Below are 27,284 nucleotides of genomic sequence, written 5' to 3' on the forward strand. Positions count from 1 at the left end.
TGGGTTTAAGTACTTAGGGATTAACGTGATTCGTTCTCTATCTGGCCTTAAATCAGCAAATTTGTCTCCTCTTATACAAGGATCACATCTGATATTCAAAGACAGGGTAATCTCCCCCTTTCCTTTAATCGGTAAGATTAATGCTGTTAAAACCAACATCTTACCAAAATTTTTATTTCAGTCGATTCAATTATTTGTGCTGAAACATTTTTTTGTTTCACTGGACAAGATTATTGGTTCTTTCATTTGGGGAGGGAAGCCACCCAGGGTTTCTAAAACTTCACTGCAGAGATGCAGATTTAGTGGAGGACTTGCATTACCTCATTTTCTAGCCCACTACTGGGCCTAAACTTTGCTACTGGCTAAAATCTTCTGGTTCGTCGTGGTGTAAGTTGGAGCTATCATCATGTAAGGGCTCTTCTTTACCAGCTTTGCTCTTTACCCGTAAGATCCTCTCTGTACACTGATAATCAGGTGGTTCTTAACACACTCAAGATCTGGTTTCAGTTTAGACGGCACTTTAATTTTGTAATGCCGTCTTCCTCGGCTCGTCTAAGCAACAACCATTTGTTTCCCCCTTCACTCTTGGACTCGACATTCTCAGTGTGGTGTGACAAGAGTATAAAACAGTTCAAACATTTATATGTGGATGGTGTCTTGGATAGTTTTGCCAACTTGTCTTCTCGTTACGATCTCCGTATCACCCATTTGTTTCGCTATTTTCAAATTCGACATTTTGTTGCCAAGTGTTTCCCAAATTTCCCCTCTTTACCTCCAGAACAGCAGTGGGAAACCACGTTATCATTTATTCCTCATCACAGAGGAACCATTTCGAAACTCTATGATACTATCCTGTCTTTTAGTAACCACTCTAATGTTAAGCTTAAGTGTCCATGGGAAGGAGAACTAGGAATTCAAATACATGAGGAGTCCTGGGAACAGGCTATAGCGAGGGTACGATCTTCCACCTCCTGCGCTCGTCTTGGACTTATTCAATTTAAGGTCATACACAGGGTGCATTTCTCTGAGTCTAGACTTTCTGAATTGTATCCAGAAGTGGAAAATAAATGTGATAAACAGAGATGGGCAGTAACGCGTTACAAGTAACGCGTTACAAGTAACGCGTTACAAGTAACGCGTTACTGTAATCTGATTACTTTTTTCAAGTAACGAGTAAAGTAAGGGATTACTATTGCAAAAACGGTAATTAGATTACCGTTACTTTCCCGTAGGAACGCTGCGTTACTGCATTACTAAAACCGTGACTTTTTGCGAGAATGTCTCACGACAGTGACGTAAGCGAGTGTGACGTTAGTGACAACAGCTGTGTGCAGATCAACAATGGATCATATATCGAGTGCAGAGAGAGTATGAGCGTGCAGCGTTTAAAGCGTGGAAGTACTGACCTTACTTTGAGTTTGATTCCATAAAAAGGGACAAAAACATTATTGTCCACTGTGCGTGGGAAGAAAACTTCTTTTTACAGAAAAAACCCCTAAACTTCTGAGCAAGCACCAAGTAGCTACGACGTAATGGGAAACTCACAGAGAAACTCGCGGATTCTTCCACTGACCGCAGCACACCTGCACCAGGGTAAACCTCCGCCTACCCCGCTCCTGCTTTACAGGTGAAAATAGAGCAACAGGACCGCTGAGTCTTTGACTTTATTTATTTTCTGCTGTGTTTTACTTGCATCTATTTGAAAGACTGAGTGTAAACACAAAATTTTTTTTATTTTATGTGCTGGAATGTGCAGAAAATAGGTTTAAATGTTAAACTAATTTCTTCCAGTCAGAGAATGTTGCATATAATTTAATTTTTGCTTGATGCCTAAAGTTAAAAGATTAAAACTAATAAAACAAGTTAAAAAAGAGACTTTTCCATTTGATTACATTTTGTATGATGGATTATGCAGAAAAAGTAGAATTGGGCTGAAAGATCTATTTATCACCTATTCAGGTTGTAAATCGTGTTTTTAAAAAGTAACTAAGTAACTAAGTAATTAATTACTTTTGAAAATAAGTAATCAGTAAAGTAACAGGATTACTTTTTTGGGAAGTAATCAGTAATTAGTTACTGATTACTTTTTTCAAGTAACTTGACCAACACTGGTGATAAATGCCACGGCTCTCCTTGTCACCTTAGCCACATGCTTTTTCTGTGTCCTGAGCTACAAGGTTCCTGGACTGGGTATTTTGCTATTATGTCAGCTGTTCTTGGGGTAACTCTTCATCCTTGTCCTCTGATTGCTGTATTCAGGATTCCTGATCGCTCACGTACACTTGATTCCACACAAAAGGATATTATAGCCTTCACATCCCATTAGCGAGACGTCTAATATTGTTGCATTGGAAGTCTGTTAAGTATCCTACCTACTGTTTCCCAGTGCCTTAAAGATGTTGTGTTTTTTTTTAAACTTGAAAAAATTAAATATACGTTGAGAGGTTGCAAAAAGTGCCAACCCTTTATTTCTTATTTTACTAGTCTAGAGGTAGTGCCTGTCTAAATGTACTTCTGTTACTGTTGCATTGTTTTAGAATGCGTTTTTGTTTAGTTGTTTTTTATATATATATATGTATATTAGGGGTGCAACGATATTCGTATCGATATTGAACCGTTCGATACAGTGCTTTCGGTTCGGTACGCATATGTATCGAACAATACAACATTTGTAATTTATTTGATCAACTTTCCTTCCGACGATGCTGTCTGTGTTGAGCGCTCAGTGAATCTGCGTTCGACTACTCCGCCTAGGCTGCACTGTCGAGCGCAGATCCACTGAGCACTCAACACAGACAGCATAGTCAGAAGGAAGAGCGCAGGGCAAGCTAGCAAGACACATGGACCTCCCCCACCCTCATTCAGATCTGGCGTTTGGAATTATTTTGGTTTTCATGTGACGTATGACCCTGAAGGTAAGCGAGTCATGGACTAAAGTAAAACAGTATGTTGGATGTGCCATGCAATGCTCAATTACATGGGTGGGAACTAGTGTGTTAGCGCAGTTAGCTCGTTAACGTGTTGGCCGTCTAGCCCCACACACGGGGCGATCGGCGGTAGCTCGTTAACAGAGATTTGCCGTGTTGTGGCGTTAAGGTCATTTCAACTAGATTAACCTGAAAGCACTAGTGGGAACACGACGAATATGACTGCACATTTACTCCGACATCATCCTAGTGCAAAGACAAAAACAACAAGCATGCTACTAACTTTAGCCGAGTCATTTAGACAGCTGTTAGCACATGATTCTCCTTATGCTGCTGAGAATATAGCCCAGAAGAAGCGGATAGTATAGCTTTTATTTTGGAAAGAGACATTTCTCTGTAATAAACTCTCTTTTCCAAAGATGAGTGATTCCTCAATCAGATACAGGGCTCGCAATATCGCTAGCCCGACGTCCTGGAGCTAGCGATTTTTTTCAGTCGGGCTACCAAAATCTATCTCTTCCCTGCCCGTCGGGCTATTGTAGGAAAAATATATGTCAATGCTTTTGCATTCTTTCAGAAATGTAGCTGGGTAATCATTAGGGCTGAACGATATATCGCATTTGCGATAATATCGCGACATGATCAAGTGCAATTTTCTAACCGCAAAGGCTGCGATTATACTCTGGACATGTCCAAATTCATGGGCTGCATCCTCCTGAGGCCGCATTTGTAGACCGATTACGTCACAGCGACGTGCCGAAGGCTGTCCAAATTACTACCATATCCCAGAATTCATAGCGCGGCCCAGCCAAACTCCAGTTTCCAGCAATGGCGGCCGCTACTAAGTTTTAAAATTACTCATACTAATCTTTCTGGGTCACAAAATAAACTTTTAACATATTTTCAGGCGAGAAAGTAGTTGTGTAAACATCAAATATCTGCTCGGTTTATCAAGATATCCCATATTTGCAAAAGTGCTTCGACGTTTTCAGAGGCGTCTGCTACCCACCAGCTCGACAGCTAGCCGGGAGCTCGAGGGTTACTGATGCGGCCGAGAACGGCACAACTCCCGGCACATCATTTTCAGATCACCGCGGAGTTTCGCTGCTCGGGTTAAACGTAATATATAAGTCACTTAGACAACCTAAAAATGTTATTGTTGGGCTTTTTTCAGTGTTTTGTTTGTTCGTGAGTAAATCGGTTTGGCTGAGATTAAAGTTATTAGATTAGATAAAATAAAACTTTATTAATCCCCCGGGTGGGTTCCTCCTTGGTTTTCACACAGCTGACTAAACGTCAAACAGAAAACTTATTAAACAGAAGTATGAGACAGTCGAGAATTTACACCAGTGTCTGGTTATATTTTAGATAGCAAGAAGCAGACGGCCGAGTTTATTAAACTCCACCGAGACAGCGGTGACGCTAATCAGAACTAGACCGTCCAATTTCACGCCTTTAAACTTTAAAGGCGTGTTTGTGTGTGTGTTTATACAATTGCTATTATGTTTGCACTTTATGTGTAATGTTACTGACTGCAGAGATCAGTAAGATGTGTGTATTTTTTATTTATTAGTTTTATTTATTTAATATTATTTTTTAATTGAATGACTGTCTAGTAGTTCACAGATGTCGAAAAACTGAGTGTGGTAAAGCCACTGATTTTTTTTATGTATATTTCTGCAATCTGCACATTGTACTGACTTTCATTTTAATGTTTACACCAGGGTTCCTTGTCAGCACTTTATGCTCAGATGTTTGTAAGCTAAAAATAAACTATTGTGTATGTTCAAATATACTGTTGTGATTGAAGAAGTTAAATAAAAATGTCAGTCATCAATTCATGCATCACCTCATGTCATCATAACAGAGGTCTGTCTTCCAGGAAAGAACAGTTTAAAATTAATGTAATATAGTATTGGCCATACTATATGATGTATTGCTTGTCTTTGTTTAATAATACAGAAGACAAAGACCTTAAAAAATAATCGCATATCGCATCGCAATCGCAATATTGGGGCAAAAAATCGCAATTAGATTATTTTCCATAATCGTTCAGCCCTAGTAATTATGTCATTGGCATCTGTGAGCCACTGTCAATATGTGACATATTGAAATCGCGTTTGAATTTGCGCTTGTTTTTTTGCTTTCACTTTGCAATCGTGCGAACTGTGTATAGAGAGCGACAGCACTGTTCTGTGAGTGATGATAATTTGTGCACCAATTCCTCTGACATCGTCTTATTAATTGTTAGCTTACTATGCAAACATGACAAGTGAAATCTCCCACAGCTTAAACATGTGAGAGGTTGATCGCGCAGAGAATCGCTGAGCTTATGTGAGTCCGTGTGTAAAAGCATTTCAGTTCTGCTGAGCCAAATAAGACAGGTCAGGGTGAAGAAGTGACAGCCAAAGAAAAGCTTACCACAAAACGGAGAAGTTATGACAAATCAGACTATAAGGCAAAAAGAAAGTGCAGCTTTATGGTTTCATGGACAAAAGAATTTCTGTGGCTGCAATATGATGAGCTAAATAACCAGGGCTGCACATAAGTGGTCCGCAGGTGCACATTCGCTGTCAAAATAAAAAACACGCACAAGGGTTAGGGTTAAATTTAAAAACTGTACTTTTGAGTTAAAATATATATTTATAATTTTAATAAATGACAAATTAAAAAGGCATGAACATTTTTTTGTATCGAAAAAATATCGAACCGTGACACCAAAGTATCGAACCGAACCGAACCGTGAATTTTGTGTATCGTTGCACCCCTAATGTATATATAAGTATATTTACTTAGGAAAATGAAGAAAGGTCAATTGTATTTCGGTAACTGCAAGTACTGTTTTCTTATTTCAATAAAAATATTTGCAAAAAATAAAAATAAAAGAAGTGCTGTGTCGACCGCACACAGAGTGTAAGCAGGTTTGTTTTATTCTTTAACTTCTCTTAGACTAAAGTTGAAACCATTACATCACCTAATGTGTGCTTTTAGTTTACTGGTAGCATTAAGTGTGTTACTCAGTGAAGATGCTAGTCTCCATGTAACTACTATGACGAGGCACAACAGATGTTTACAACAGCAGCAGCATAGACTCACATTCAGATCACTTCACATAGTCAGACTCACACAACCTACAGTCTTTACACACTACCAACACCGTTGCACGTCAACAGATCAACAAACAATGAGGTTGAGGAAAATAAAGAATTAGAATCAGGTTACGTTTTTAAAAAGCTTATAAATGTCTCTTTTTCTCTCTCAGACTGATGTCATGCACCAGAGTGTGTATGAACTGGTCCACACGGAGGACCAGCAGGAGCTCAGAAGAAACCTGGACTGGGCTTTGAATCCTCCTGATCCAACATCCCCCAAAGGTGATCTCACCCCACACATGCTGTCATTCCTGTATGACAGCTCAGCACACACACTCCTTTACTACAGAGCCCTTTACCCTCAAAGGCTTTTCCCAGTTTCTCAACCTCGTTTTTCTTTTTTACTCTGTCTTTGCTTGGTAAAGTTTTAACTTACCTTTGCAACTGTGAGAGTTATTTCAACGGCATTGTGTTTGTTACAATGTTGGACCCAAAACTTGCAGATTTCCCCAGATTCTGCAAATCTTTCAATATTATCTTTGCCATCATCTAACTGAATATTATTTGTGAACTTCTTAAAGACTCAAATATGAAAGTCTTTGTTTTTGACCTTCCACTGCTGTCCACATGAACACAACCATGAACATTTGGATGTCAGTATCAGATGGTTTAAGCTGTAAGAACAGCCTCGGGTCAGATCACATGACCCTGTGATCTTCACTGTGGCTTATGAGGTGAAGTGTGTTTGGGTTTTAAAATGCTTATGTGTTACGTGTTAGCACTGTGTTTAAGACCTGTGGCCCTGACACAACCGACGGACTCCGAGAAACCGTTTGCACTCTCTTCTTTAAATCATTTGCAAATCTCAGGAACACATTTCTGAAAACATCAAATCTTTAAACCAGGACAGTTTGCTACATTATAACAACTCATGTTGAATTTGATGTGTCTCAAAAAGTTGAGGCAGGAAAAAGCAAAGCTGGAGGAACATTTAAATGAACCTGTTGAATGAACAGGTTGTATCTTATGGAGGTAGAGTTTCTCAGAAGATGAGCGGACGTTCTCCAGTATAAAGTTTGAGTATCTCATCATCCCGAGTACCTCTGTGCCCAAGGGACCCGGTTGAAAATCAATATCTAATGCCCATTCAGACCTTCAAGAATCACTGCATTACAAACACACCAACACATGGAAGTATGGCTCTGCCCACAGTTTTCTTTGTGGTTTTTATAGAGATGGAATTTGACAGTAGCTCATCTGTGGTCTGCTACAACCCGGAGCAACTGCCCCCGGAGAACTCGTCCTTCCTGGAGAGAAGCTTTGTGTGTCGCTTTCGCTGCCTCTTGGACAACTCTTCTGGTTTCCTGGTACGTGACATTTTCTATTTTTACCAGAGCTAACACATCAACACGCTGGACTTGACGTTCCCGTTCTCTGCACGTAGACATCTATCGTAGGAGTGTATCTGTGTATTCTTATAAACCTGGTGGGTTAAAGACATGAACAGGTATTTATGTAGTACTTTTCAGCTCTAACTGAACCCTCAAAGCCCTTTCTACTCACAGTCTGGATCACTAATATTCAAAATGATAGGCGAGCAGTTTCCTGAGCTTCATTTTCCCAGAAAAGAATCCAAACTTTTATCAGAGTCGTCTGCTACCTGTTTCCATGTCCCCATGCCCGCTAACGCCCACCTTCACTGAGGTTTTCCCTCAAAGATCCATCTTTACAGTTACCTGTAGTACTCACAGGTTATAAAAACAGTACATCTACTAATACAAATACAAAGTCACATCCATTACCAGAAGGATAACTGCTTATTTTGCTTACTTCCAGGCTTTGAATATCCAGGGAAGGCTCAAGTTCTTGCATGGGCAGAACCAGTGGCAAGAAAATGGAGGGAAAGCTGCGCCGCTGCTTGCATTATTCGCTATTGCAACTCCTCTTCAGCCTCCATCCATTCTAGAGATCAGAACCAAGAACATGATCTTTAGAACCAAACACAAGCTGGACTTCACCCCCATGGCCTGTGACGCAAAGTAAAAATACATTTCAGTACTTTGTATTCGACTGAGACACCTCACGTCTGTTTGTTTGTTTGTTTGTTTGTTTGTTTGTTTGTTTGTTTGTTTGTTAGGGTTAGGAGGTACAGTTCGGTTTGAGATTTGTGTTAGCCACATGCTAAAGTGGAGCATTTTCATTGGATGTTAGATTTCAGGTGCCATCGCTCATTTTCTGTTGAATGATTTTCAAAGTGAGACAAAGAAATCTAGCTGACAAACCGCAGACTAGTTATGCTGAACCTCCTAAGACCTGAACTCTTCCACGGCAGCATTTTTCATTTCTCTTTGATATCTGGGCTGATTGGGACCTGATGAATGTAAAAATAAAGAATTACCAGATTTTTTTTAATCTAATTTTTGTTTCTAAGAAAAATGAGAGCCACGTATGAGGATATTTGTTTCAATAGAACAGTAGCAGTATAATGTCCTCGTGAGTGGCTATCAGGCCCTTGTAGACCACAATTGAGTATTTTGGTCCAAATAACCCAAAATGTGACGTCCACATATGTGGACGCGAGGTCGGAGGTTAAGTTAAGTTGTGTTGTACCTGTTTTGATCATATGTATCCTCCTTCATGAGATCCATGGGTGTGTCAGATGGGTGGGAGTTGTTTTATTTTTTAGAAAAATGGAGAAAACTAAAACAACATCACACTGGTAGAAGTTTCACAGGGTGACTATACTAAAATATAATACTATAGTTTTTTGTTTTTGCTTTCTTTACAGTGACATGTGGAATGAACTGTAAACAGCTGCCCGAGGTAACTCTGGTCGTTTTTTGTACAGGGGGAAGATAGTGCTGGGGTACACGGAGGCTGAGCTGCGGGTGAGGGGCTCTGGCTATCAGTTCATCCACGCCGCAGATATGTTGTACTGTGCAGAGAACCATGTCCGAAGTAAGTAACCAAAAACCAGCTGTCAACCAAAACAGTCTAGTTCATTCAAAGATGGGGCTGAACACTTGTGCCCTGTGCAGTGCCTGAAAATCCCTCATTTCCATTCTCTGCGAGGCGTTCTTCTGATTTGTTGCCTCGTGTAAACACAAGTTTTGATCAGCAGGTGGGTGGAGCTTCTGTGGTCATAACCAGAGCTGTGTGACTGCGAGGATAATATCAGGAATTACACATCAGGAATTAAATCCATGTAGACATTGAGGGTTCTCGGGAGGGGCCGTGCTAACACCTGCTGCTCTCTGGCAGCAGCACCATGCTCTCCCTTGTTTTAAATGCACTTTAGAGCAACATGCAGCAACACTACACATGAGCGGGAGGAGGGAGGTATGGGGTCTTCACACACCCCCGTTCTCTGCTAGCCATTGGGGCGGGGGGGCTTTCTCCCTTTCCTATCCCTCACTCATGTCTGTCCCGTCTGTAACATCTGAAAATAAAATATAATAAATAATAAAAACAAAGGTCGATCAAATGGACCAATACGGCAATGCCACAATGATCCATTTGGCAAAGTAAATCCATTGGGTATCCTTGTTGGTCTTCAGACAACAATTCTGACAGCTAAAGAACCAAATGGGACAGGAAAAAAAAAAGGAATTACACAACAGTAGGAAAGAACAAGTTGTATGAAATTGTGTAAAACAGACTGAAGCCTGAGCTCTCAGCATGTGTCTGTGTGTTACCCTCATGATGTGAAAAGCTGTGGTGTGTTTGTTCTTTGCAGGCATGTTGTTATTACCATGCCTGCACTACTGCTGCGGCTGATTTAGCCCATTTAGCAGGTTACATGAGCTGTTATATGTCTGCTTTAATACTGAAGAGAATTACCAGCTTGACAAACCTGACCGTGACTTCACTCCTTCACCTGCCCAAATTCCATTTTACCACAACCCAGCAGCCTGCCGAGCTCTGTTTCCTGTATGTGGTAAAACAAATTACAAAAGCCTTTAAAACTACAAAAATTATTATTTATTTACTTTCAGACATTTCATAAATTAATTAAAAAGGTCTTAATGTGTGCTACTATTGCAATTACTGCTGTATACGATTACAAAACTGGATAAAGAATAGTTTAAAAAAACCATAACATTCAACACGTACAGATCCAAAGTCTTCCTCCTCCTAGCATTATTCCCGCTCTGCAGGGTCTGCTTTTCTGCAGTTTTTGTCACTTATACCATACCACATACCATCACAGTCGCGCTCCTTGCATCTTCTCCGTGATCGATGCGATGCCCAGCCGCTTTCGGAAGTCGGTGTTCATGACATGGTCCCATAGTTTCAGGCCCAGGCACCATCGCAGTATCCGCATTTCCATTGTGTGAAGGGCCTGTTCGTGCTTTACGGTGGACGGCCAACACGCTGATCCATAAAGTAGATCTTTGACTTGAGGTGGTCAGGTATTCGTCGGTCGCACAGGACACCAGTGACTTGGCACCACTTCATCCAGGCCGCATTAATCCTGGCTCGTACGTCTGGCAGGATGTTGCCGTCATTGCTGATCATCGATCTGAGGTACCAGAAGTGAGATACTTTTGCCAGGTCTTCCCCATCGATGCTGATGGTGCTGTCGGTTTGGGGGTCGGCTTCTAAGTACTTAGTCTTCTTGGTGGTCAACCTCAGCCCGTACTCACTCTGGCGTGTCTTCCATTGCTGCGTTTGGCGTTGCAGCTCCATTCGGGATTCATCTGCGAGGAAGACATCAATGGCATAGAGGAGTGTCCAAGGGCGGGGTGCTTGGAGGTCAGCGGTCACAGTGTCCATGCAGAGGATGAAGAGAAGCGGGGACAGCGCGGAGCCTTGGTGCACGCCCACGGTGATGCTGAAAGGTGGCGATGTTCCCACTGGGCTTCTGACTGTGCTGGTCACGTTTCTGTACACGAGCTTGATCAAATCGACGTAGGCCTCAGGGACCCCGTGTGATCACAGAGAGTGCCAGATCAGGTCATGAGGGACTCTGTCAAAAGCCTTCTCCAGGTTGAGGAAGGCCATATGGATGGTCTTGGTCTTCTCCCGGTGCTTCTCCTGCTGCTCCTGCCGCATCCTTTGACGAAGCCACACTGGTTGGGCGTTACTGTGACAATTTCTCGCAGCCGGGCATCGATGATCCGCTTGAATACAGATCCAAAGTCTGACTTCCTAAAATGATTCTAGGATCAGGTCAGCAGCACACCACAGTGGGCTGAGCAGGCGATCCATATACTGCATGTTTTCCCCTCTACCCCTCCTCCGCTGTCTGCTCCACTGCACTGTCATAAAATAATAAATGCTAAAAATAAATAAATAACTTAATTTTTAACTAAATTCTAAAATATTATCAGATGTCACTAAATGAATAATGTACTAAACTGTGAAATATAGAAACCCTACCAGTAACTTGCAAAGCCAAGCTGCACACGTGTTGTGTAGCTTTGTTCTCTCTAGAGGGAAATCACAAAAGCCAGCAGCTAAAAAAGCTCTCAGCAGTTGTGACACACACAACAATTCAAATTAAACCTCTCATTTTTAAGTCTACCTGGAGTCTAGAGAAGCAGCTCAAGGACAACATGAATCGTTTTTGTTAGCAGCCTGGTCCCTGCCAGTTACTTTGGAAGCACTGAGTAATAAACGTGAAGTGGGAGTTGAACTAGACCAATTATGAAAATGTTCTGCACTAGAAGGACAACGACTTTTAATATAGTTTGCAATATTTATGAATTAAAGTAAAAGACTGAATGACTTATTATATTAAATTTAACGTGCTGGTGAAAAGCAATCCCAGAATTCATTACGGCAGCCCGATGCTGGCAGGGAATGATCTCCTTAGCAGAAAAGCTAATCTCACAGATCTCAGGCAAGGTTGGGGTGGAGCAAATTTTGAGAGATCCAATTAGTAACAGAAGCTAGACAGTCATTAATGTTGGTAGGAGTATTGAGTTTGGAGTCTTCCCAGAGAGGTGGCGTCTGATACCAACCTGACATATAGACACAGACATACAGGCACACACAGATACAAACATCCGTTCCCACCCTCACGCTCTCATATGCACTTACTCCACACTCAACCAACGTGGAGACTAGGGATGGGTATCGTTTAGGTTTTATCTGATACCAGTGCCAAATCGGTACTTTTGAAACGGTGCCGGTGCTCAAACGGTGCTCAAACCGGTGCTTAAAGAATGGAGAACACAAAATTGGTCCAAAAACCTCTCGTTCACCTGTTTTTTGTAAAAAGATGCAGCTATGGGGCATATATGGTATCACTCTTGGCTGGAAGCAGTGCTTAAACAATGGAAAAAACACAAACTTTGTCCTAAACCTCTCATGTTTAACTGTTTTCCACTTTTTCTTTGGTCATTTTAGCCTTTTTGGCCAGGGTGAAGGGAGCATCTGCCATCAAACAAGAAGACAGCCGCATGTAGCTATGATGATGTTTGCTAGTTCACCTTACTGCATTAATGTAATAACGTGGTTAGCCTACTCAACGTAAATTACACACGAACAACATTAAGCTACTCACGCAGAGAAGAACGGCTGCTGCTGCATCATCATCCTCATCATTTCTGCTACACTGGCAGGGCTAGGGGCCAGGACTCTCCTCTTCGGGTTCTTGGGGGATGTTGCTGACTCCGGATCCGATAACTGGCAACCCACGCACAGTAGATGTGCTCGGTGTGAGGTCTCGCAGCAAGCTATCAAATACGGCGCATTTCTGGGCTTTTAAAAAAAACGCTATGCGTCGCCAGGTGTTTCATCGGATTTGAGGTGTTACCTCCTTCGACAGTATCACAGTATCAGCTTAAAGCACTTGGGGCAGGGATAGCTCAGTAGGTAAAGTGGTCGCCCCATGATCGGAAGGTCGGCGGTTCGAATCCACTTAACGGCTACCCTGAGGTACCCCTGAGCAAGGTACCGTCCCTACACACTGCTCCCCGGGCGCCTGCTTAGTGGGCTGCCCACTGCTTCACTGAGTGAATGGGTCAAATGCAGAGAAAAACAAGCTCATTGTAGTGTTGATGCATGTGTGTTCTAAGGTGCGTTTAAGAGTCCAGGATTTTAGACTTGATTGAAACACAGCTCTCGACTCAGCAGGCTGTGAAAAACACTAAACCAAAGCAGGTGGCTCAACATTCACACCCAAAAAGGTTTTGCTACTGAACAACCTGAGTATATGTAGGAAATCCTGTGCTGAGGACGTTTGGTCTGGTCAAAGAGTTCAGACAGCTTTTGTAAGTAATCCTGTGGGATTAGTAAACAGATTGAGCAAAGCTGCAGAGCTGCCTGAAGAGAGGATCGGGCAAAGCATCAGAGATGAGAGCAGCACCACCACGTGCACTTCAGTGGACAGATGGGCACGTGGTCAGAAGTGACGAAGCCTGACCATGATTAACGGTCTTTGACCATAACCCACTAGTAAAGGTGAAATGAGTCAGTCCACTGCCACCCTGTCCAGCCTGGCAGGACACAGATGCTGTGGATAATTTGTGACAACTTTCGATGGAAACTCATTTCAAAGTGTTATGCAGATTTAGACTGTCATAGTGGACAGAGGTTATCTCTGAGTAACAGTTGTTTGTGTTCAATGTTTAAAGTGATGAAGACTGGAGAGAGTGGTCTGACTGTGTTCAGACTCCTGACTAAGGAAAACCAGTGGAAGTGGGTCCAGGCCAATGCCCGGCTGGTGTATAAGAGTGGGAAACCAGATTACATCATCGCCACCCAGAGGCCTCTTTTGTAAGTACCTGTCTGTGTACAAATCTCATTTGGTCATTTATCTCGAGTAATACACTGAATCAAACCATTAAGATATCCATCCTCCTTCCCTTCAATGCCATACGTTTGTATTTCTTAGTTGTTTAAAAGAACTGCACAGAGAAGTCCTGACAATGATGTCTTCTGTGTTTATAGGGATGAAGAAGGAGGAGAACATTTGCGTAAGCGCTCTATGCATCTACCCTTTACGTATGCTACAGGAGAAGCCCTGCTCTATCAGTCCAATCATCCCATCGCAGGCTTTAGAGATGGCAGCTGTGTAAAAAATTTTAGCAAGTCAAAGAAGAATCGGACTGATAAGCTGCTGACGGATGGCCTGGACCCGGGCTCCCTTCTTGGGGCACTCATGAGTCAGGATGAGTCAGTGTATGTTTGCCAGCCAGCTGTGGAGCCCAAGCTGTCATTTCACAGCAGCTTCTTTGCAGAGCACGTTAGTTTCTCTGAAAGTGAACCCTCCAACCTGCACAGAAGCTGGAATGAACCTGCTAATAGTGTCGTAGGTCCAGGCATCACAGAACCAGGTACCAGCTTTGACCCACTGCTGGCTACTTTGGACTCGCTCTCTTTGGAGGGCCAAGGGATGGATGCAGAAGAGAGGAGTTACTCAAACAGCGAGCTGTTTGGAGCTCTGGAAGGGCTGGGCCTGAGTGCTGAGGACCTGGAGTTGCTGCTGCTAGATGAGCGTATGATCAGAGTTGAGATGGACCCTGAACACGTGCCCACTTTGGATGATCTGCTGACAAATGATGAGATTCTCTCTTACATCTATGACTCGATAGAAGGAAGGACTGATTCCACTGTACATGGAGGACAGGTACCTCCTAGCACTACCGCAGCAACCTCCACACCAGTGTCATTATCAGAAAATAATCTTGATACAAGTGTGCAAATGCAGTTTTGTCCCTCCAAGCCTCCAATAATGGAGCACACTCCCATTGTCCAGCTATCCCAGCAGATGCAACAGCATCTCAACATGCGAACCACTAAAGTACCACCTAACTGGGGCCAGCAGAGTGACCATTTCCCCCACAGGATAGTAAATGGAGAGCTGCTGGGGCAAAATCAGTCTATTGCCAATGGACAATGGACAGCCCAAGACATTCTAGTCCCAGCAGAGATCGAGTTGGAGCAACTGACCACACAGCAGACTACTTTCAATGACAAGGCCTCAGACTTGAATAGCAAGCTTCACCAACACTACCTTCAGCAGGAGCAGCAACCAAGGACCCAGAAGCAGCTCTCACTACAGTGCCATGCCAAACAGACGGCAGCAAACCTTGACGGACGATGTGGTCCGTCGAGCCCAGAGCATTCAGCAGAAAAAATGCCATGGCAGAACTACAGCTTCAGCGAAAGCCTGGGCAGCAGTTTCTGCATTGACAACAGCCAAAACGCTCTTACAAACACCTCACTGGAGTCTTGCAGGGAGCCCACTATGGACAGTGTGGATTACACAGTCAGTGGAGGTGGTTTGCTTGAGAGAAGTGCAGAGCAGCGGGGCGCTGAGAGCACAGTTGCATCTTTTCGTGGAATGAACCACAAAAGCCACCCAGAGCAGATCCCAGGCCCCTTGTTCGAGGTCATCTCCAGTCTGTCGCAGTGCCCTCCCTGCACTAGCCCCCTGGAGCAGATTCTAAGAGTGGGTAAGCCCTGCTGCCAGCTCGACCACTTTGGCTTGGTGACCTCTGAGATCCTTGACGACCCCAATCACAGCAAGGTGAGGTTGCTGAACATTGTCATACTTTGAAATCATTACTAGCTGCACAGCTTGGAGGTTCCTTCCTGAGCCGGGCATACAGACTGTGTACCCAGGTTTTAACTTTTTAGTAGCTTTTACATTTAAATCTGTTATTAATTGGTAGAACCTGGGACCATTTCGTGGCCTTTCCGTTTTTTAATTCCACGCCATTTCCACTGTGTTTAATGGAGTATAGCCAAATTTTCAAACATGTATTTTTTCCCCATTTTATTTTAAAATTTCAGTCTGAGTTTTTTAAATGAGCTTAAATGGCTGAATAAAAGGCATACATCCACTATCGAACCTCGTGGCCGATTTGTGCCCCATTGAAACCCATTATAAACGCTATTTTTCACTGTACAATTATTACCATTAACGTCGTGGCGATGGCTTAACTTTCACTTTCATTCTGGACTCAGGGCCTTAGAATTGTAATTTTTTTATTTGGCCACCGGGTGGCGCCCTTGTTCCACATGTGACGCCTGCTGGAACATACACACCTTCTCCAGCGGCCTGCTCGAGACAGATACCCGGAAAAGGCAGACTAATTTCCCGCGTGCCGCAGCAGCTTGGCCCGCTGCTCGTTCCGGACCATTTTCTGCCCTTAGGATCGTTTGAGGGTGCATTAATTTTTTTTAATCAACAGGAAATGACGTATTTGTTTTCACGTGGTAGCGGAAGTGTGTGCTGCAGACACGGGAACCGAACCATATGCTCCGGCGCTGCGCGAAACACACCCGCGGCAGAGGCACTCCTCCCCGGGGGAGCAGGAGCAGCAGCGCCGCCTGGGGACATTTTCGGCTTCTGCAAAAAAAATTAAAAACGGATCGAAATTAATGTTGGTGCCAATCTTTTGTCCATCTAAAGGCCTAATTATAATAACAATAAAATATTACTTCAAATGTTTTTTTTGGAAAATATTTTATGTTTTATGTTTTATGTTTTTGGGGCAAAAAAAGCAGTGCGCTCATGTGACGAAACCGGGATATAAAGGGTTAAAATCCGCGAAATGTAATTAAAACTTGACATGAATATTTCAAGGAGAAGTAGGTCTAAAAGATTGGCTAATTTAAAGTGGAATAAAATATTAATATATAAATTTTTTATAGCACTTTTTGGGCGTGGTCGATAGTGTGCATTTTATGAAATGCGCTCCTGGAAAAAAAATAAAAGGCGATCGAAATGACTGTTGGTGCCAATCTTTAGTCCATCTAAAGGCCTAATTATAATAACAAACAAATATTACTTCAAATGTTTTTTTTGGAAAATATTTAGTTTTTTTGTTTTTTGGGGCTAAAAAAACAGGGCGCTCATGTAATAAAACTGGGATTTAAAGGGTTAAAACAATGAAAATATAATTAAAACTTGACATGTATATTTTAAGCAGAAGTAGTTTTAAAAGATTGACTAATTTAAAGTAGAAAAAAATATTGATATATAACATTTTAGAGCACTTTTTTTGGCGGGACCATTTTTGGTCCCGAGGGTCACGAAAGGATGGATTTTTAAAAATGTGCTCCTGCACAAAAAATAATAATGGATCAAAATGAATGTTGGTGCCAATCTTTGGCCTATCCAAAGGCCTAATTATAATAACAATCAAATATTACTTCAAATGTATTTTATGGAAAATATTAATTTTTTAATTTTTTTTTTCTGTTAAAAACAGGGCGCTCATGTACCTAAACTGGGATTTAAAGGGTTAAAACAATGAAAATATAATTAAAAGTTGATATGGATATTTTAAGCAGAAGTAGTTTTAAAAGACTGACTAATTTAAAGTAGAAAAAAATATTGATATATAACATTTTTAGAGCACTTTTGGGGCGGGACCATTTTTGGTCCCGAGGTTCACGAAAGGATGGGATTTTGAGGTTCTACCAAAGGTTAAGGAAATCATCTTTTATCTGTCTGTATTCTATGTATTTAGACATGAAGGTGCATCAGTTACTCAGTAATTTGATTAAAAGAGGAGGAACGGTGGTTGATGGGTCTGTCTCGAGCGAGACAGTTCTACTACAACGGCAAAAGCAAGACGCAAGTCCTCACAGCTCTTTGTGTTGCTCGTGCACGAGGGAGAGAACTGTGACGAGCGTCGTTCCTGACAGGCGCTCTCAGCCAGCTCCCCCGCAGCACTGCTCTTTATTGAGGTTACGTGAATATGCATAAGTTCATTAACATATGACGTCTTACACAAGCATACATGTGAACAAAGAGTACCTTGTCTGTGTGTACGTGTAGCCGTGTGTGTGTGTGTGTGTGTGTGTGTGTGTGTGTGTGTGTGTGTGTGTGTGTGTGTGTGTGTGGGGTCAAAATGTGACCCTGTGAAGACTCCTCAGACCTGCTGTGCCAGGAGTCCAGCGGTCCACCTAAACAAAAGGCACTTATACGTAAAGAGATAAGAGTAGGTGTCCTCCTGTAGTATAAATCAGTAAGAGCAGGTACGACCTCTCTCACGACTTTAAGATGTGTGTTTATGCCAGAGTGCTCTGGGAGGCTCACAGTCTTTGCAGACTGCTAAGGATCAGACCTCCTATCATTATGCAATCGATTATAAAACTCTATATATGAGTAAATATTTCTAAGCATAAATGACAATCAACAATATAAACCTAACAGTGGTCAGCACTGTTGTCGCACAGCAAGAAGGTCCTGAGTACAATTCCACCATCAGGCCGGCATCCTTCTGTGTGGAGTTTGCATGTTCTCCCCGTGTTTGCATGGGTTTTCCACGGGTACCCCGACTTCCTCCCACTGTCCAAAGACAAGCAGTTTGTGGGGATAGGTTAATTGATCAATCTAAGTTGCCCATAGGTGTGAATGCAGGAGTGAACGTGAGCGTGAGTGGCTGTCTGTCTCTGTATGTTGGCCCTGCGACAGACTGGCGACCTGTCCAGGGTGTACCCCGCCTCTCGCCCTATGACAGCTGGGATAGGCTCTAGCACCCCCCGCGACTGTGAAAAGGATAAGTGGAAGCTGGTGGATGGATGGAATTTCATATTATAGTAAAAAATGTCACTCAGAATTCAGGAAGTAGTTGAGACAGCCTCGGGATGGTAGGGAAGAATGAGAGAGAGGGGTGGCTGAAGCAAACGTCACTGCACACGTGGGTGAAAAACACTGAGGTGGTGTTGGGTAGCTATGGTGCAAACGTGAACAAGCAATGTGAAAGGATAGGTGCCAGTGTTTTTGTCTACAGCATACAAATGGCTGAGTGGAAAAAAGGGAACGAGTATTTTAAGCAACTGGTGAATGAAGAAAATGACAAGCAGACTTATTGTCATGCATAAGTGTGCAAGGAATGAAATGTCATTGCAGTTACTCAATGTAAGATGAAAAAATATTTAAAATAAATCAAATATGTTAAAATATGTATAGCAGCAAAATATATTATCACGTGCAATGGTAAAAGTGAGCTGTGGAAAGCTGTGGACACGTACACAAACATGGTATTTTCATGTTGAGCAGTCTGATGACCTGGTGAAAAAGCTGCAGAGCCTCTATCCACAGGCCAGCAAGGAGAACAGTCCATCGTGAGGGTGTGACGAGTCACACATGATAGTTTTGGCTTGAGACAAGTAGCCCTGACTGTCATAGTGTGTGTGATGAGGACTCAGAGGCAGGAGGAGGTTTATCTAAAGGCAAGCGCTTTACTGAGCGGATACGTACCAGCATAAAGCAAAATACAAAACGAAACCAAAAACAAATGCAAACTTTCAACTCACGAGGAGTGAGAAACAGGACGTGGACTAACACTCTAACAAAGGACAAGAGGACAATATACAGTCTACACAGGACGGCGATTAGGAGAAGCTAGGGAAAAGGTAGGTTTACAAGATGGTAGTAAGACCTGCTATGATCTATGTTTGGAAACAGCGGCATTGACAAGAAGACGAGGAAGAAAAGGGGAAAACTACCGAGGGTTTGTGTAAGTTCTCAGTCATGCAGGTCGTGGTAGTCTGGAATTTTAACAAACTAAGGAAACTGGACTTCTTTAGGTTTGTGAAGACATTTCAGGTCTCATCCAAGAAGCTTCTTCTTGGATGAGACCGTATAAAAACAGCTGGTGGAGAGTCCCAGTTATTTATCTGAGGTATTTACTGAGGTTGTGAAGGTGCTTCTGAGGGTTGTTGATCCACTGTTGATCAGGTGTGTCATCACATGAGCCAAGGTGTGGAAAAAGACAGGAAAAAAGGCAGAAGAACTTTGGATGGAGTAGTTCATCCCAAGCACAAAACTCAAACACAGCCTAAGCAGCATAGTGTATGCTGTGCAGTGCTGTGAGCAGTGCTTGGACCTCTGCACAGGAGAAACCAAACAGCTGCTCCACAAAAACTTGGCACATTATAGAAGAGCCACCTCAACAGGATAGATGTACACGTCTGTACAGATGCCATTAAAGAACAATGGTCCCTCTTTCAAGGATGCCAGGGTCCACAATATGGACTGAGGACACAGATGGTTTAGAGGGGAGTAGAGTAAATGGTAAATGTACTGACTCTTATGTAGAGGGACTCCATCTCCATTCACTGTGAGCAACCAGGCACAACGCCCCCTATCAAATACTCTAAAGATCACTTCCAGCTGGGACTCTCCACCATTTGTTTTTATATCTGAAGAAGTCCATCGGATGAGAGCTGAAATGTCTTCACAAACAAAATAAGTCCAGTTGCCTTCTTTTTCAAGCTCTCAAGAAAACCACAGAGTAGAAACGTGAATGTAGTGTGACAGACGAGACGGTAGGAACGGACTGCAATGGAGTCATGCTCCGCTGTGGCTACCCCTGAAGGGGGAAGCCTGAAGCCCCTCCCTGAGCCTGGTTCTGTTGTTTTCCCTTCCCACTGTTGCCAAAGTGCTTGCTCAATAAAATTGAATTGAATTAAAGAAGAAGGTTGTAGGGACTTTACCCTATAACTGATATTTTTCTGATATTCAGAACATGCTCCATAATATTGGACCATCTTCCTCAATAAGGTTTTTGCCTTATTTATTTGTTTGTGTTTCTGCTTTTAAGATTATTTTAAGATTATGAATCATAATCTTTGTTTTATACAAACACCCACTATGAGCCAAATGGCAATCCTGTTTAATGTTAATGATATTTTATGTCCTTTGCAGATGGAAAATGGCTGCGTGCTAAACAGTACTTACCCAGGAGGTTGTGCCCTGCCTAACAGGAATGGATCTGTGCCTCCTACTATCCAGGTACCCAGCCCTGAGACGTTGCCTACACTTCCAGACCCACCAGCCACCGGCTTCTACCTCTGACCATCTGACCAGGGACAGTCATGTAGCAGGACACTGTGAATGGCCAGAAACATCCAGTGACTGGACCAGCCTTATACATCTACACACCACAACAAACAAAGCTGGAGAAACGTAGGCCGACATCTGTGTTGTCTGTTTTTGTCTTTTCATTTTGACTTTGTAATGTTGTGTCAGGGGAGGGGATCACTGAGTTATATTTTAAGTCATATTATCATATGAGTCCTTTGTTTACACTAATGCAGTTAAGAGCGCTTAGCTTGTTTTAAGTAAATATGAATCATTGGAGGCTGGGTTTTAGAAATCTGCATTCAGATACACTGTAAAACCAACGTGTTCTCGTCCCAGGACATCAGATTCTGCCGTGCTGTCTTAGTATTGGTACTTTAATGCACCAGCATGGCTTCATTAGACACTGAGAACCAAGAAATCTGTTTTCAAGAGGAATTTACAAGTTAGCCAGCCAGTCTGTGGTTTATGTCCTCTTCAGGAGTCTGTGGTTTGCACTTTCATTACACTCAGTGATTCTTTGCCTATTCGTTTCATACAGATTATTCAGACTGAATCTACAGTTATATGGACCAAGAATTTGGCCACATCTCCTAATCTTAGAATTCAGGTGTTTTCAGCCCCATTTCCAGGGGTGTATAAAATAAAGCACCTAGCCATGCAGTCTGTCTTTACAACCATTTATGAAAGAATGGGTCATTATAAGGAGACACTGATTTTTTGCATGGCACTGTAATAGGATGCTACTACTGCAGCAAGTCGGTTAGTGCAATTTCTTCCCTCCTTCCTACATATATTTTATAATCAATTTTAAGGAGTGTTATTATTATTATTAAGTGGAAGCTTTTAGCAGCCGGAGTAGGTCAGCCACTAATGTGCCGTTACAGTGCTAAGGCATACAGTGTGTAAAAGTCACTGATTTGCTTACTCAGTAACTCCGGCATTAATGTAAGCACAAAAACTGTGGCATGTGTTTCCATGGCTCCTGTAGGTTTACTGTGTAGGTGCTCCAGTACTAGGGTATCCATGTAGAGTCTGTTATGTAAAAAAGGTCTGATCCATCCATCTATCCATCCATTTTCTGCCCATCTCTGCCCAGACCACCCTCCTCCAGCACCTCAATTCAATTTTATTCATACATCCTCAAATCACAACAAGATTCAAGTCAGTGCACTTTATACTAATCCCCAACAATCATATGACCCCCTACAAGCAAGCGCTTTGGCAACAGTGGGAAGGAAAAACTCCCTTTTAACAGGAAGAAACCTCCGGCAGAATCAGGCTCAGGGAGGGGCGGGGCCATCTGCTGTGGTCGGTTAGGGTGAGACACCAAGGTGTTTCCAAGAAATGTAATTTCTCCAGAGCATCGTGGATCTTCCCAGGGCCTCCTTCCAATGGGGCATGCACTGAACATCTTGAGCATCCTGGTCAGATGCCTTAAGAGGGCAGTGGCTCTATTCCTGCTTTTTCCTGAATGGCAGAGTTCCTCACTCTATCTCCAAGGCTGAGCCTAGGCTCCCTTCAGAGAAAGCTCATTTCTATGTTGTATCTGTGACCTCATTCTTACGGACATGAGGTCACAGAGCTTGTGACTTAGGTGAACGTAAGGGCGTAGCTACAATTCAACAGCTTTGCTTTTACACTCAGCTTTCCCCTTACCATGACAGACCAGTACAGCATCTGCATCACTGTAGATGCTTCTCGAACCTGTCGATCCAATCTCTTGGTCCACTCCCCCCTAAATCATGAACAAGACCCCAAGATCTGTAACTGCTCTACCAAGGGTAGTAACTCGTTCCCATCCCAGAGAGCCCTTTTCAGTCTGAGGACCATGGTCTTGAATTTTGAAACACCATTTCTTATCCCAGTGTGAGTTGGAGAATCTCAAGATCCTGTGACCACCACACCAGACCTCTTGGCTGCTCCTAGAAATTTTGTCCATGGAAATTGTGGACGAAATCGTGACAAACGACAGCAGTCCCTTTGTTCAACAGTCACAAAGAACGAGTCTGACTTATAGCCAACAATGTGAACTGGGCTCTGGTAATGGTTGTACTGGTTAGGCCACAGCAATGGGCCTGATACCATATACTCCCAAAGCATCTCCAACAGAACACACGGTTGAATGCCTTCTTCAAGTTCCCAGAACTCATGTAGACTGTTTGGGAACTCCCATGTATCCTCAAACATCCTTGAGAAAATAAAGAGCTGATCCATGATCAGGATGAAAACCACCTCATGAATCTAAGGTTCCACTAACAGGCAGACGAAGTACCCAGGCTGAGGCTGAGAAGCATGAGCATCCTAAAGTTGGACCACACTTTGTGGACCCAGTCCTTGAAGAGGGGAACCACCACCACCCCAGTCTCCCAGTCCAGAGGCACTGTCTCTGACTGCAACACAATGTTGCAGAGGTGTGTCAGCTATGACAGCACCACAGCAGAGCCTGAGCCTTGACAAACTACCTCAGTGACCTTACTCCCAGTCCTCTTATACTACAAGAAGCCATGTCAGTGGGATTGAGGAGATTCTTTGATGTGTTAGTTCAACTGTCCTCTGTTGAGGTCAGCATCCCCACTATAGTCCCATCCCCATTATATACAGTGTGGACGGAAACTGCTTTCCCCTGACAGTTTGCCAGGCCAACCGAAAGGCTTCTTCCATGGCCTCTCTTCTCCCATACTGAGTTTTTGCCTTGGCTACTGTCAGAGCTGCACTCTGGTTAGCCTGCTGGTACAGCTGTTCCATGTACTCAAAACCAGTTTCAGTAACCAGGGATCAGACCCCCACATCCTTCCTCTTCTGTCTAACCTATGATTGCTGTGTTGTAGAATGCACAATCAGACAGGTTTTACATCATCTGTTTGAATGTAGGAAAAGCTAGAGGAGCTCTGGAAACCTTTATATCTCTGATAAATGCAGTTCTTTTCTGGTGATATGTTTATTGTTTCGTGTGATCTTTCCTAATATGACTGGTTTGCTTTGCTTTGTATCTGAATGCACCATACAAACGCGTGATTACAGGTGTTGGTACAGTTAAGTTTTGCTCATGCTACAGGAATGTAATTGTTAAGTGTTTATTGATTTCTTTGTTGAATGATTTTCAACAATGAGATTAATCCATATACATTTGAAAAAAAAGTATAGAACATGAGAATTATTTCTAGAACTATCCTGCACTTTATTTCTTAAACCCACCTGATGCACACTGGTAGTGAAGGACACTGGGGGGTGAAAACCCTGATTTATGGGGTTCTTCCCATTTCTGACACGGTCTTATTTTGCGATACACTTCAAATGATGAGTCCTCACAAGCACAAACATGTCATGTTAGTGTAATCATTTTTATTTTTCTCCACTTGAATTGTTTGTCTCTTGTTGATTATGTTGACATTGAATTGAACCTCTCAAAGATTCGTTTTTTTATATGTGGTCACTGTTACAAGTTTACCTGACTCATTTGGAAGAAACCCCTTGTGTATTTCTCTATATATCAATGTCCTATGGGAAGTTCCTGATTGTTTGGACGTCCATATGTAAGATATTGTCTCTACCTAGGCTGCACTTACCCCTTCCTCCCTGCTCTCACCTGCTCCATAACATCTACTATACTATACTATATACAAATGGAAAACTCACGATTTTAAGGGCAGAGCCTGATATCTTCATCTTGATATCATCTTGTTGTCAAACCAACCTAAAATGTGAAATATAGTCACATGGGTGACAAATTAAAGGAAAAATTGACACCTGTAATGTGGGGATTATCGGGCATAAGGGAAGCCTCACATGTACAACCTGTTGCTCTTAAACCCTTTTTCAATCCTAAGTGAATCAGACACTGCTGTCATTGGATAGTCCAGACAGACGGCTTCACTGTGCATGAAATCAGACAGAATTTACACATGGATGAATATAAATGGATTAGTGTGTTTCAGAAATTTGCCATCCTGCTAATAGTAGTCTATATGTGAAGTGTACATGTGTGGTGTGGTTGTTACGGTTATATTCAAGTCAATTCATGAACAATTACATTGAAATGTGCATTTGCTATAATTAGCACCAAATTGTGAACAAATTTCAGTAAGAGATCTTCTGTAAACAGAGCCACGTCATAATCTGCTCACAGACTTTGTTGTTGCGTTAGACTGTTTGGACTGTGGAAGTTATATCAGTATTCAACCATGCTTTTGGGGTATTTACATATAACATAGTGAAGACACAAGGAGTCAGCTGGGGCCCCGGAGAAAACAGCAAACATAAAATAAGAGTGAATAAAGCTAAACTACTGGCAAAAAGATTATGGATACAAATGCTCTTTTATTCACCGGGTAGGCAAAAACTGTAACTCATCAGTAAAGCTGCTTTTGTGTATGTGTGTATGTGACAATCTCTACATGCAACAATAGAAATACGTGGTCTGTAGTAGAAATAGAAAATAAAAAAACATCAGAGAAATAGGATGGACTGCTTCCATCAAGCCATAGTCCACCAGATGAATACAAAGTAGCTCTGAGTGATTCAATTCAATTTTATTTATATAGTGCCAAATCACAACAAAAGTCGCCTCAAGATACAGATAAATACAGAGAAAAACCCAACAATCATATGACCCCCTATGAGCAAGCACTTTGGCGACAGTGGGAAGGAAAAACTCCCTTTTAACAGGAAGAAACCTCCAGCAGAACCAGGCTCAGGGAGGGGCGGGGCCATCTGCTGCGACCGATTGGGGTGAGAGAAGGAAGACAGGATAAAGACATGCTGTGGAAGAGAGACAGAGGTTAATAACAGATATGATTCAATGCAGAGAGGTCTGTTAACACATAGTGAGTGAGAAAGGTGACTGGAAAGGAAAAACTCAATGCATCATGGGAATCCCCCGGCAGCCTACATCTATTGCAGCATAACTAAGGGAGGATTCAGGGTCACCTGGTCCAGCCCTAACTATATGCTTTAGCAAAAAGGAAAGTTTGAAGCCTAATCTTGAAAGTAGAGATAGTGTCTGTCTCCTGAATCCAAACTGGAAGCTGGTTCCACAGAAGAGGGGCCTGAAAACTGAAGGCTCTGCCTCCCATTCTACTTTTAAATACTCTAGGAACAACAAGTAGGCCTGCAGAGCGAGAGCCAAGTGCTCTAATAGGGTGATATGGTACTACAAGGTCATTGAGATAAGATGGGGCCTGATTATTTAAGACCTTGTATTAGGGGTGCAACGATACACAAAATTCACGGTTCGGTTCGATACTTTGGTGTCACGGTTCGATATTTTTTCGATACAAAAAAAAAATGTTCATGCCTTTTTAATTTGTCATTTATTAAATTTTCACGGCACATTCTGCACCACATCTCTGTGCGTTCATCATTTGTTTGAAGCCAGCTCACCTCCTGCAAACACTTTTCCGAGAATACGCGCTTCTTTTGTGGTTTGGAGGAACATCACAGTAATTGCTTAAAGGAGCTTCTTCGACATCTTTAAGAGTTCTAAACAAATGTCTGTCCTCCTCCTGAAAATCTTATGTACACAAACACGCGTTGCAACTTCTTATCTTGTGCGCGTCTTTTGTTTTGACAGCGAATGCGCACCTGCGGACCACTTATGTGCAGCCCTGGTTATTTAGCTCGTCATATTGCAGCCACAGAAACTCTTTTGTCCATGAAACCATAAAGCTGCACTTTCTTTTTGCCTTATAGTCTGATTTGTCATAACTTCTCCGTTTTGTGGTAAGCTTTTCTTTGGCTGTCACTTCTTCACCCTGACCTGTCTTATTTGGCTCAGCAGAACTGAAATGCTTTTACACGCACTCACATAAGCTCAGCGATTCTCTGCGCGATCAACCTCTCACATGTTTAAGCTGCGGGAGATTTCACTTGTCATGTTTGCATAGTAAGCTAACGATTAATAAGACGATGTCAGAGGAATTGGTGCACAAATTATCATCACTCACAGATCAGTGCTGTCGCTCTCTATACACAGTTCGCGCGATTGCAAAGTGAAAGCAAAAAACAAGCGCAAATTCAAACGCGATTTCAATATGTCACATATTGACAGTGGCTCGCCGATGCCAATGACATAATTACCCAGCTACATTTCTGAAAGAATGCAAAAGCATTGACATATATTTTTCCTTCCTACGATAGGCCGACGGGCAGGGCAGAGATAGATTTTGGTAGCCCGACTGGAAAAATCGCTAGCCCCGGGACATCGGGCTAGCGATTTTGCAAGCCCTGTATCTGATTGAGGAATCCCTCATCTTTGGAAAAGAGAGTTTATTACAGAGAAATGGCTCTTTCCAAAATAAAAGCTATACTATCCGCTTCTTCTGGGTTATATTCTCAGCAGCATATTAAACATATCAGGTCCCCATAAGGAGAATCCTGTGCTAACGGCTGTCTAAATGACTCGGGTAAAGTTTGTAGCATGCTTGTTGTTTTTGTCTGCTTCCACTTGTCTTTGCACTAGGATGATGTCAGAGTAAATGTGCAGTCATA

At 42.5% G+C, this 27,284-nt stretch overlaps 1 protein-coding gene across 2 annotated transcripts in view; it reads left to right on the forward strand.

Moving 5' to 3' along the window:
* The window catches only part of LOC146650359 (aryl hydrocarbon receptor-like), a 69,025-nt gene extending 42,049 nt beyond the window's left edge, over nucleotides 1-26,976 (forward strand). Inside the window, exons 5-11 of one of the 2 annotated variants that reach the window (XM_085384110.1) lie at nucleotides 6,190-6,301; nucleotides 7,253-7,386; nucleotides 7,856-8,058; nucleotides 8,868-8,977; nucleotides 13,603-13,744; nucleotides 13,919-15,500; nucleotides 20,640-26,976. In XM_085384110.1, coding sequence (XP_085240236.1) covers nucleotides 6,190-6,301; nucleotides 7,253-7,386; nucleotides 7,856-8,058; nucleotides 8,868-8,977; nucleotides 13,603-13,744; nucleotides 13,919-15,500; nucleotides 20,640-20,789 — 2,433 coding nt within the window. In that variant the 3' untranslated portion in view covers nucleotides 20,790-26,976. The remainder of the gene's footprint in view (nucleotides 1-6,189; nucleotides 6,302-7,252; nucleotides 7,387-7,855; nucleotides 8,059-8,867; nucleotides 8,978-13,602; nucleotides 13,745-13,918; nucleotides 15,501-20,639) is intronic. The other variant, XM_085384111.1, reaches the window with a different exon arrangement.
* The last annotated feature ends 308 nt before the right edge of the window (nucleotides 26,977-27,284 follow it).

The sequence above is a fragment of the Rhamphochromis longiceps genome, linkage group LG16 (assembly GCF_057381845.1).
Source record: "Rhamphochromis longiceps isolate RC_006_pf linkage group LG16, R_longiceps_female_GT1.1, whole genome shotgun sequence".
NCBI lineage: Eukaryota > Metazoa > Chordata > Actinopteri > Cichliformes > Cichlidae > Rhamphochromis > Rhamphochromis longiceps.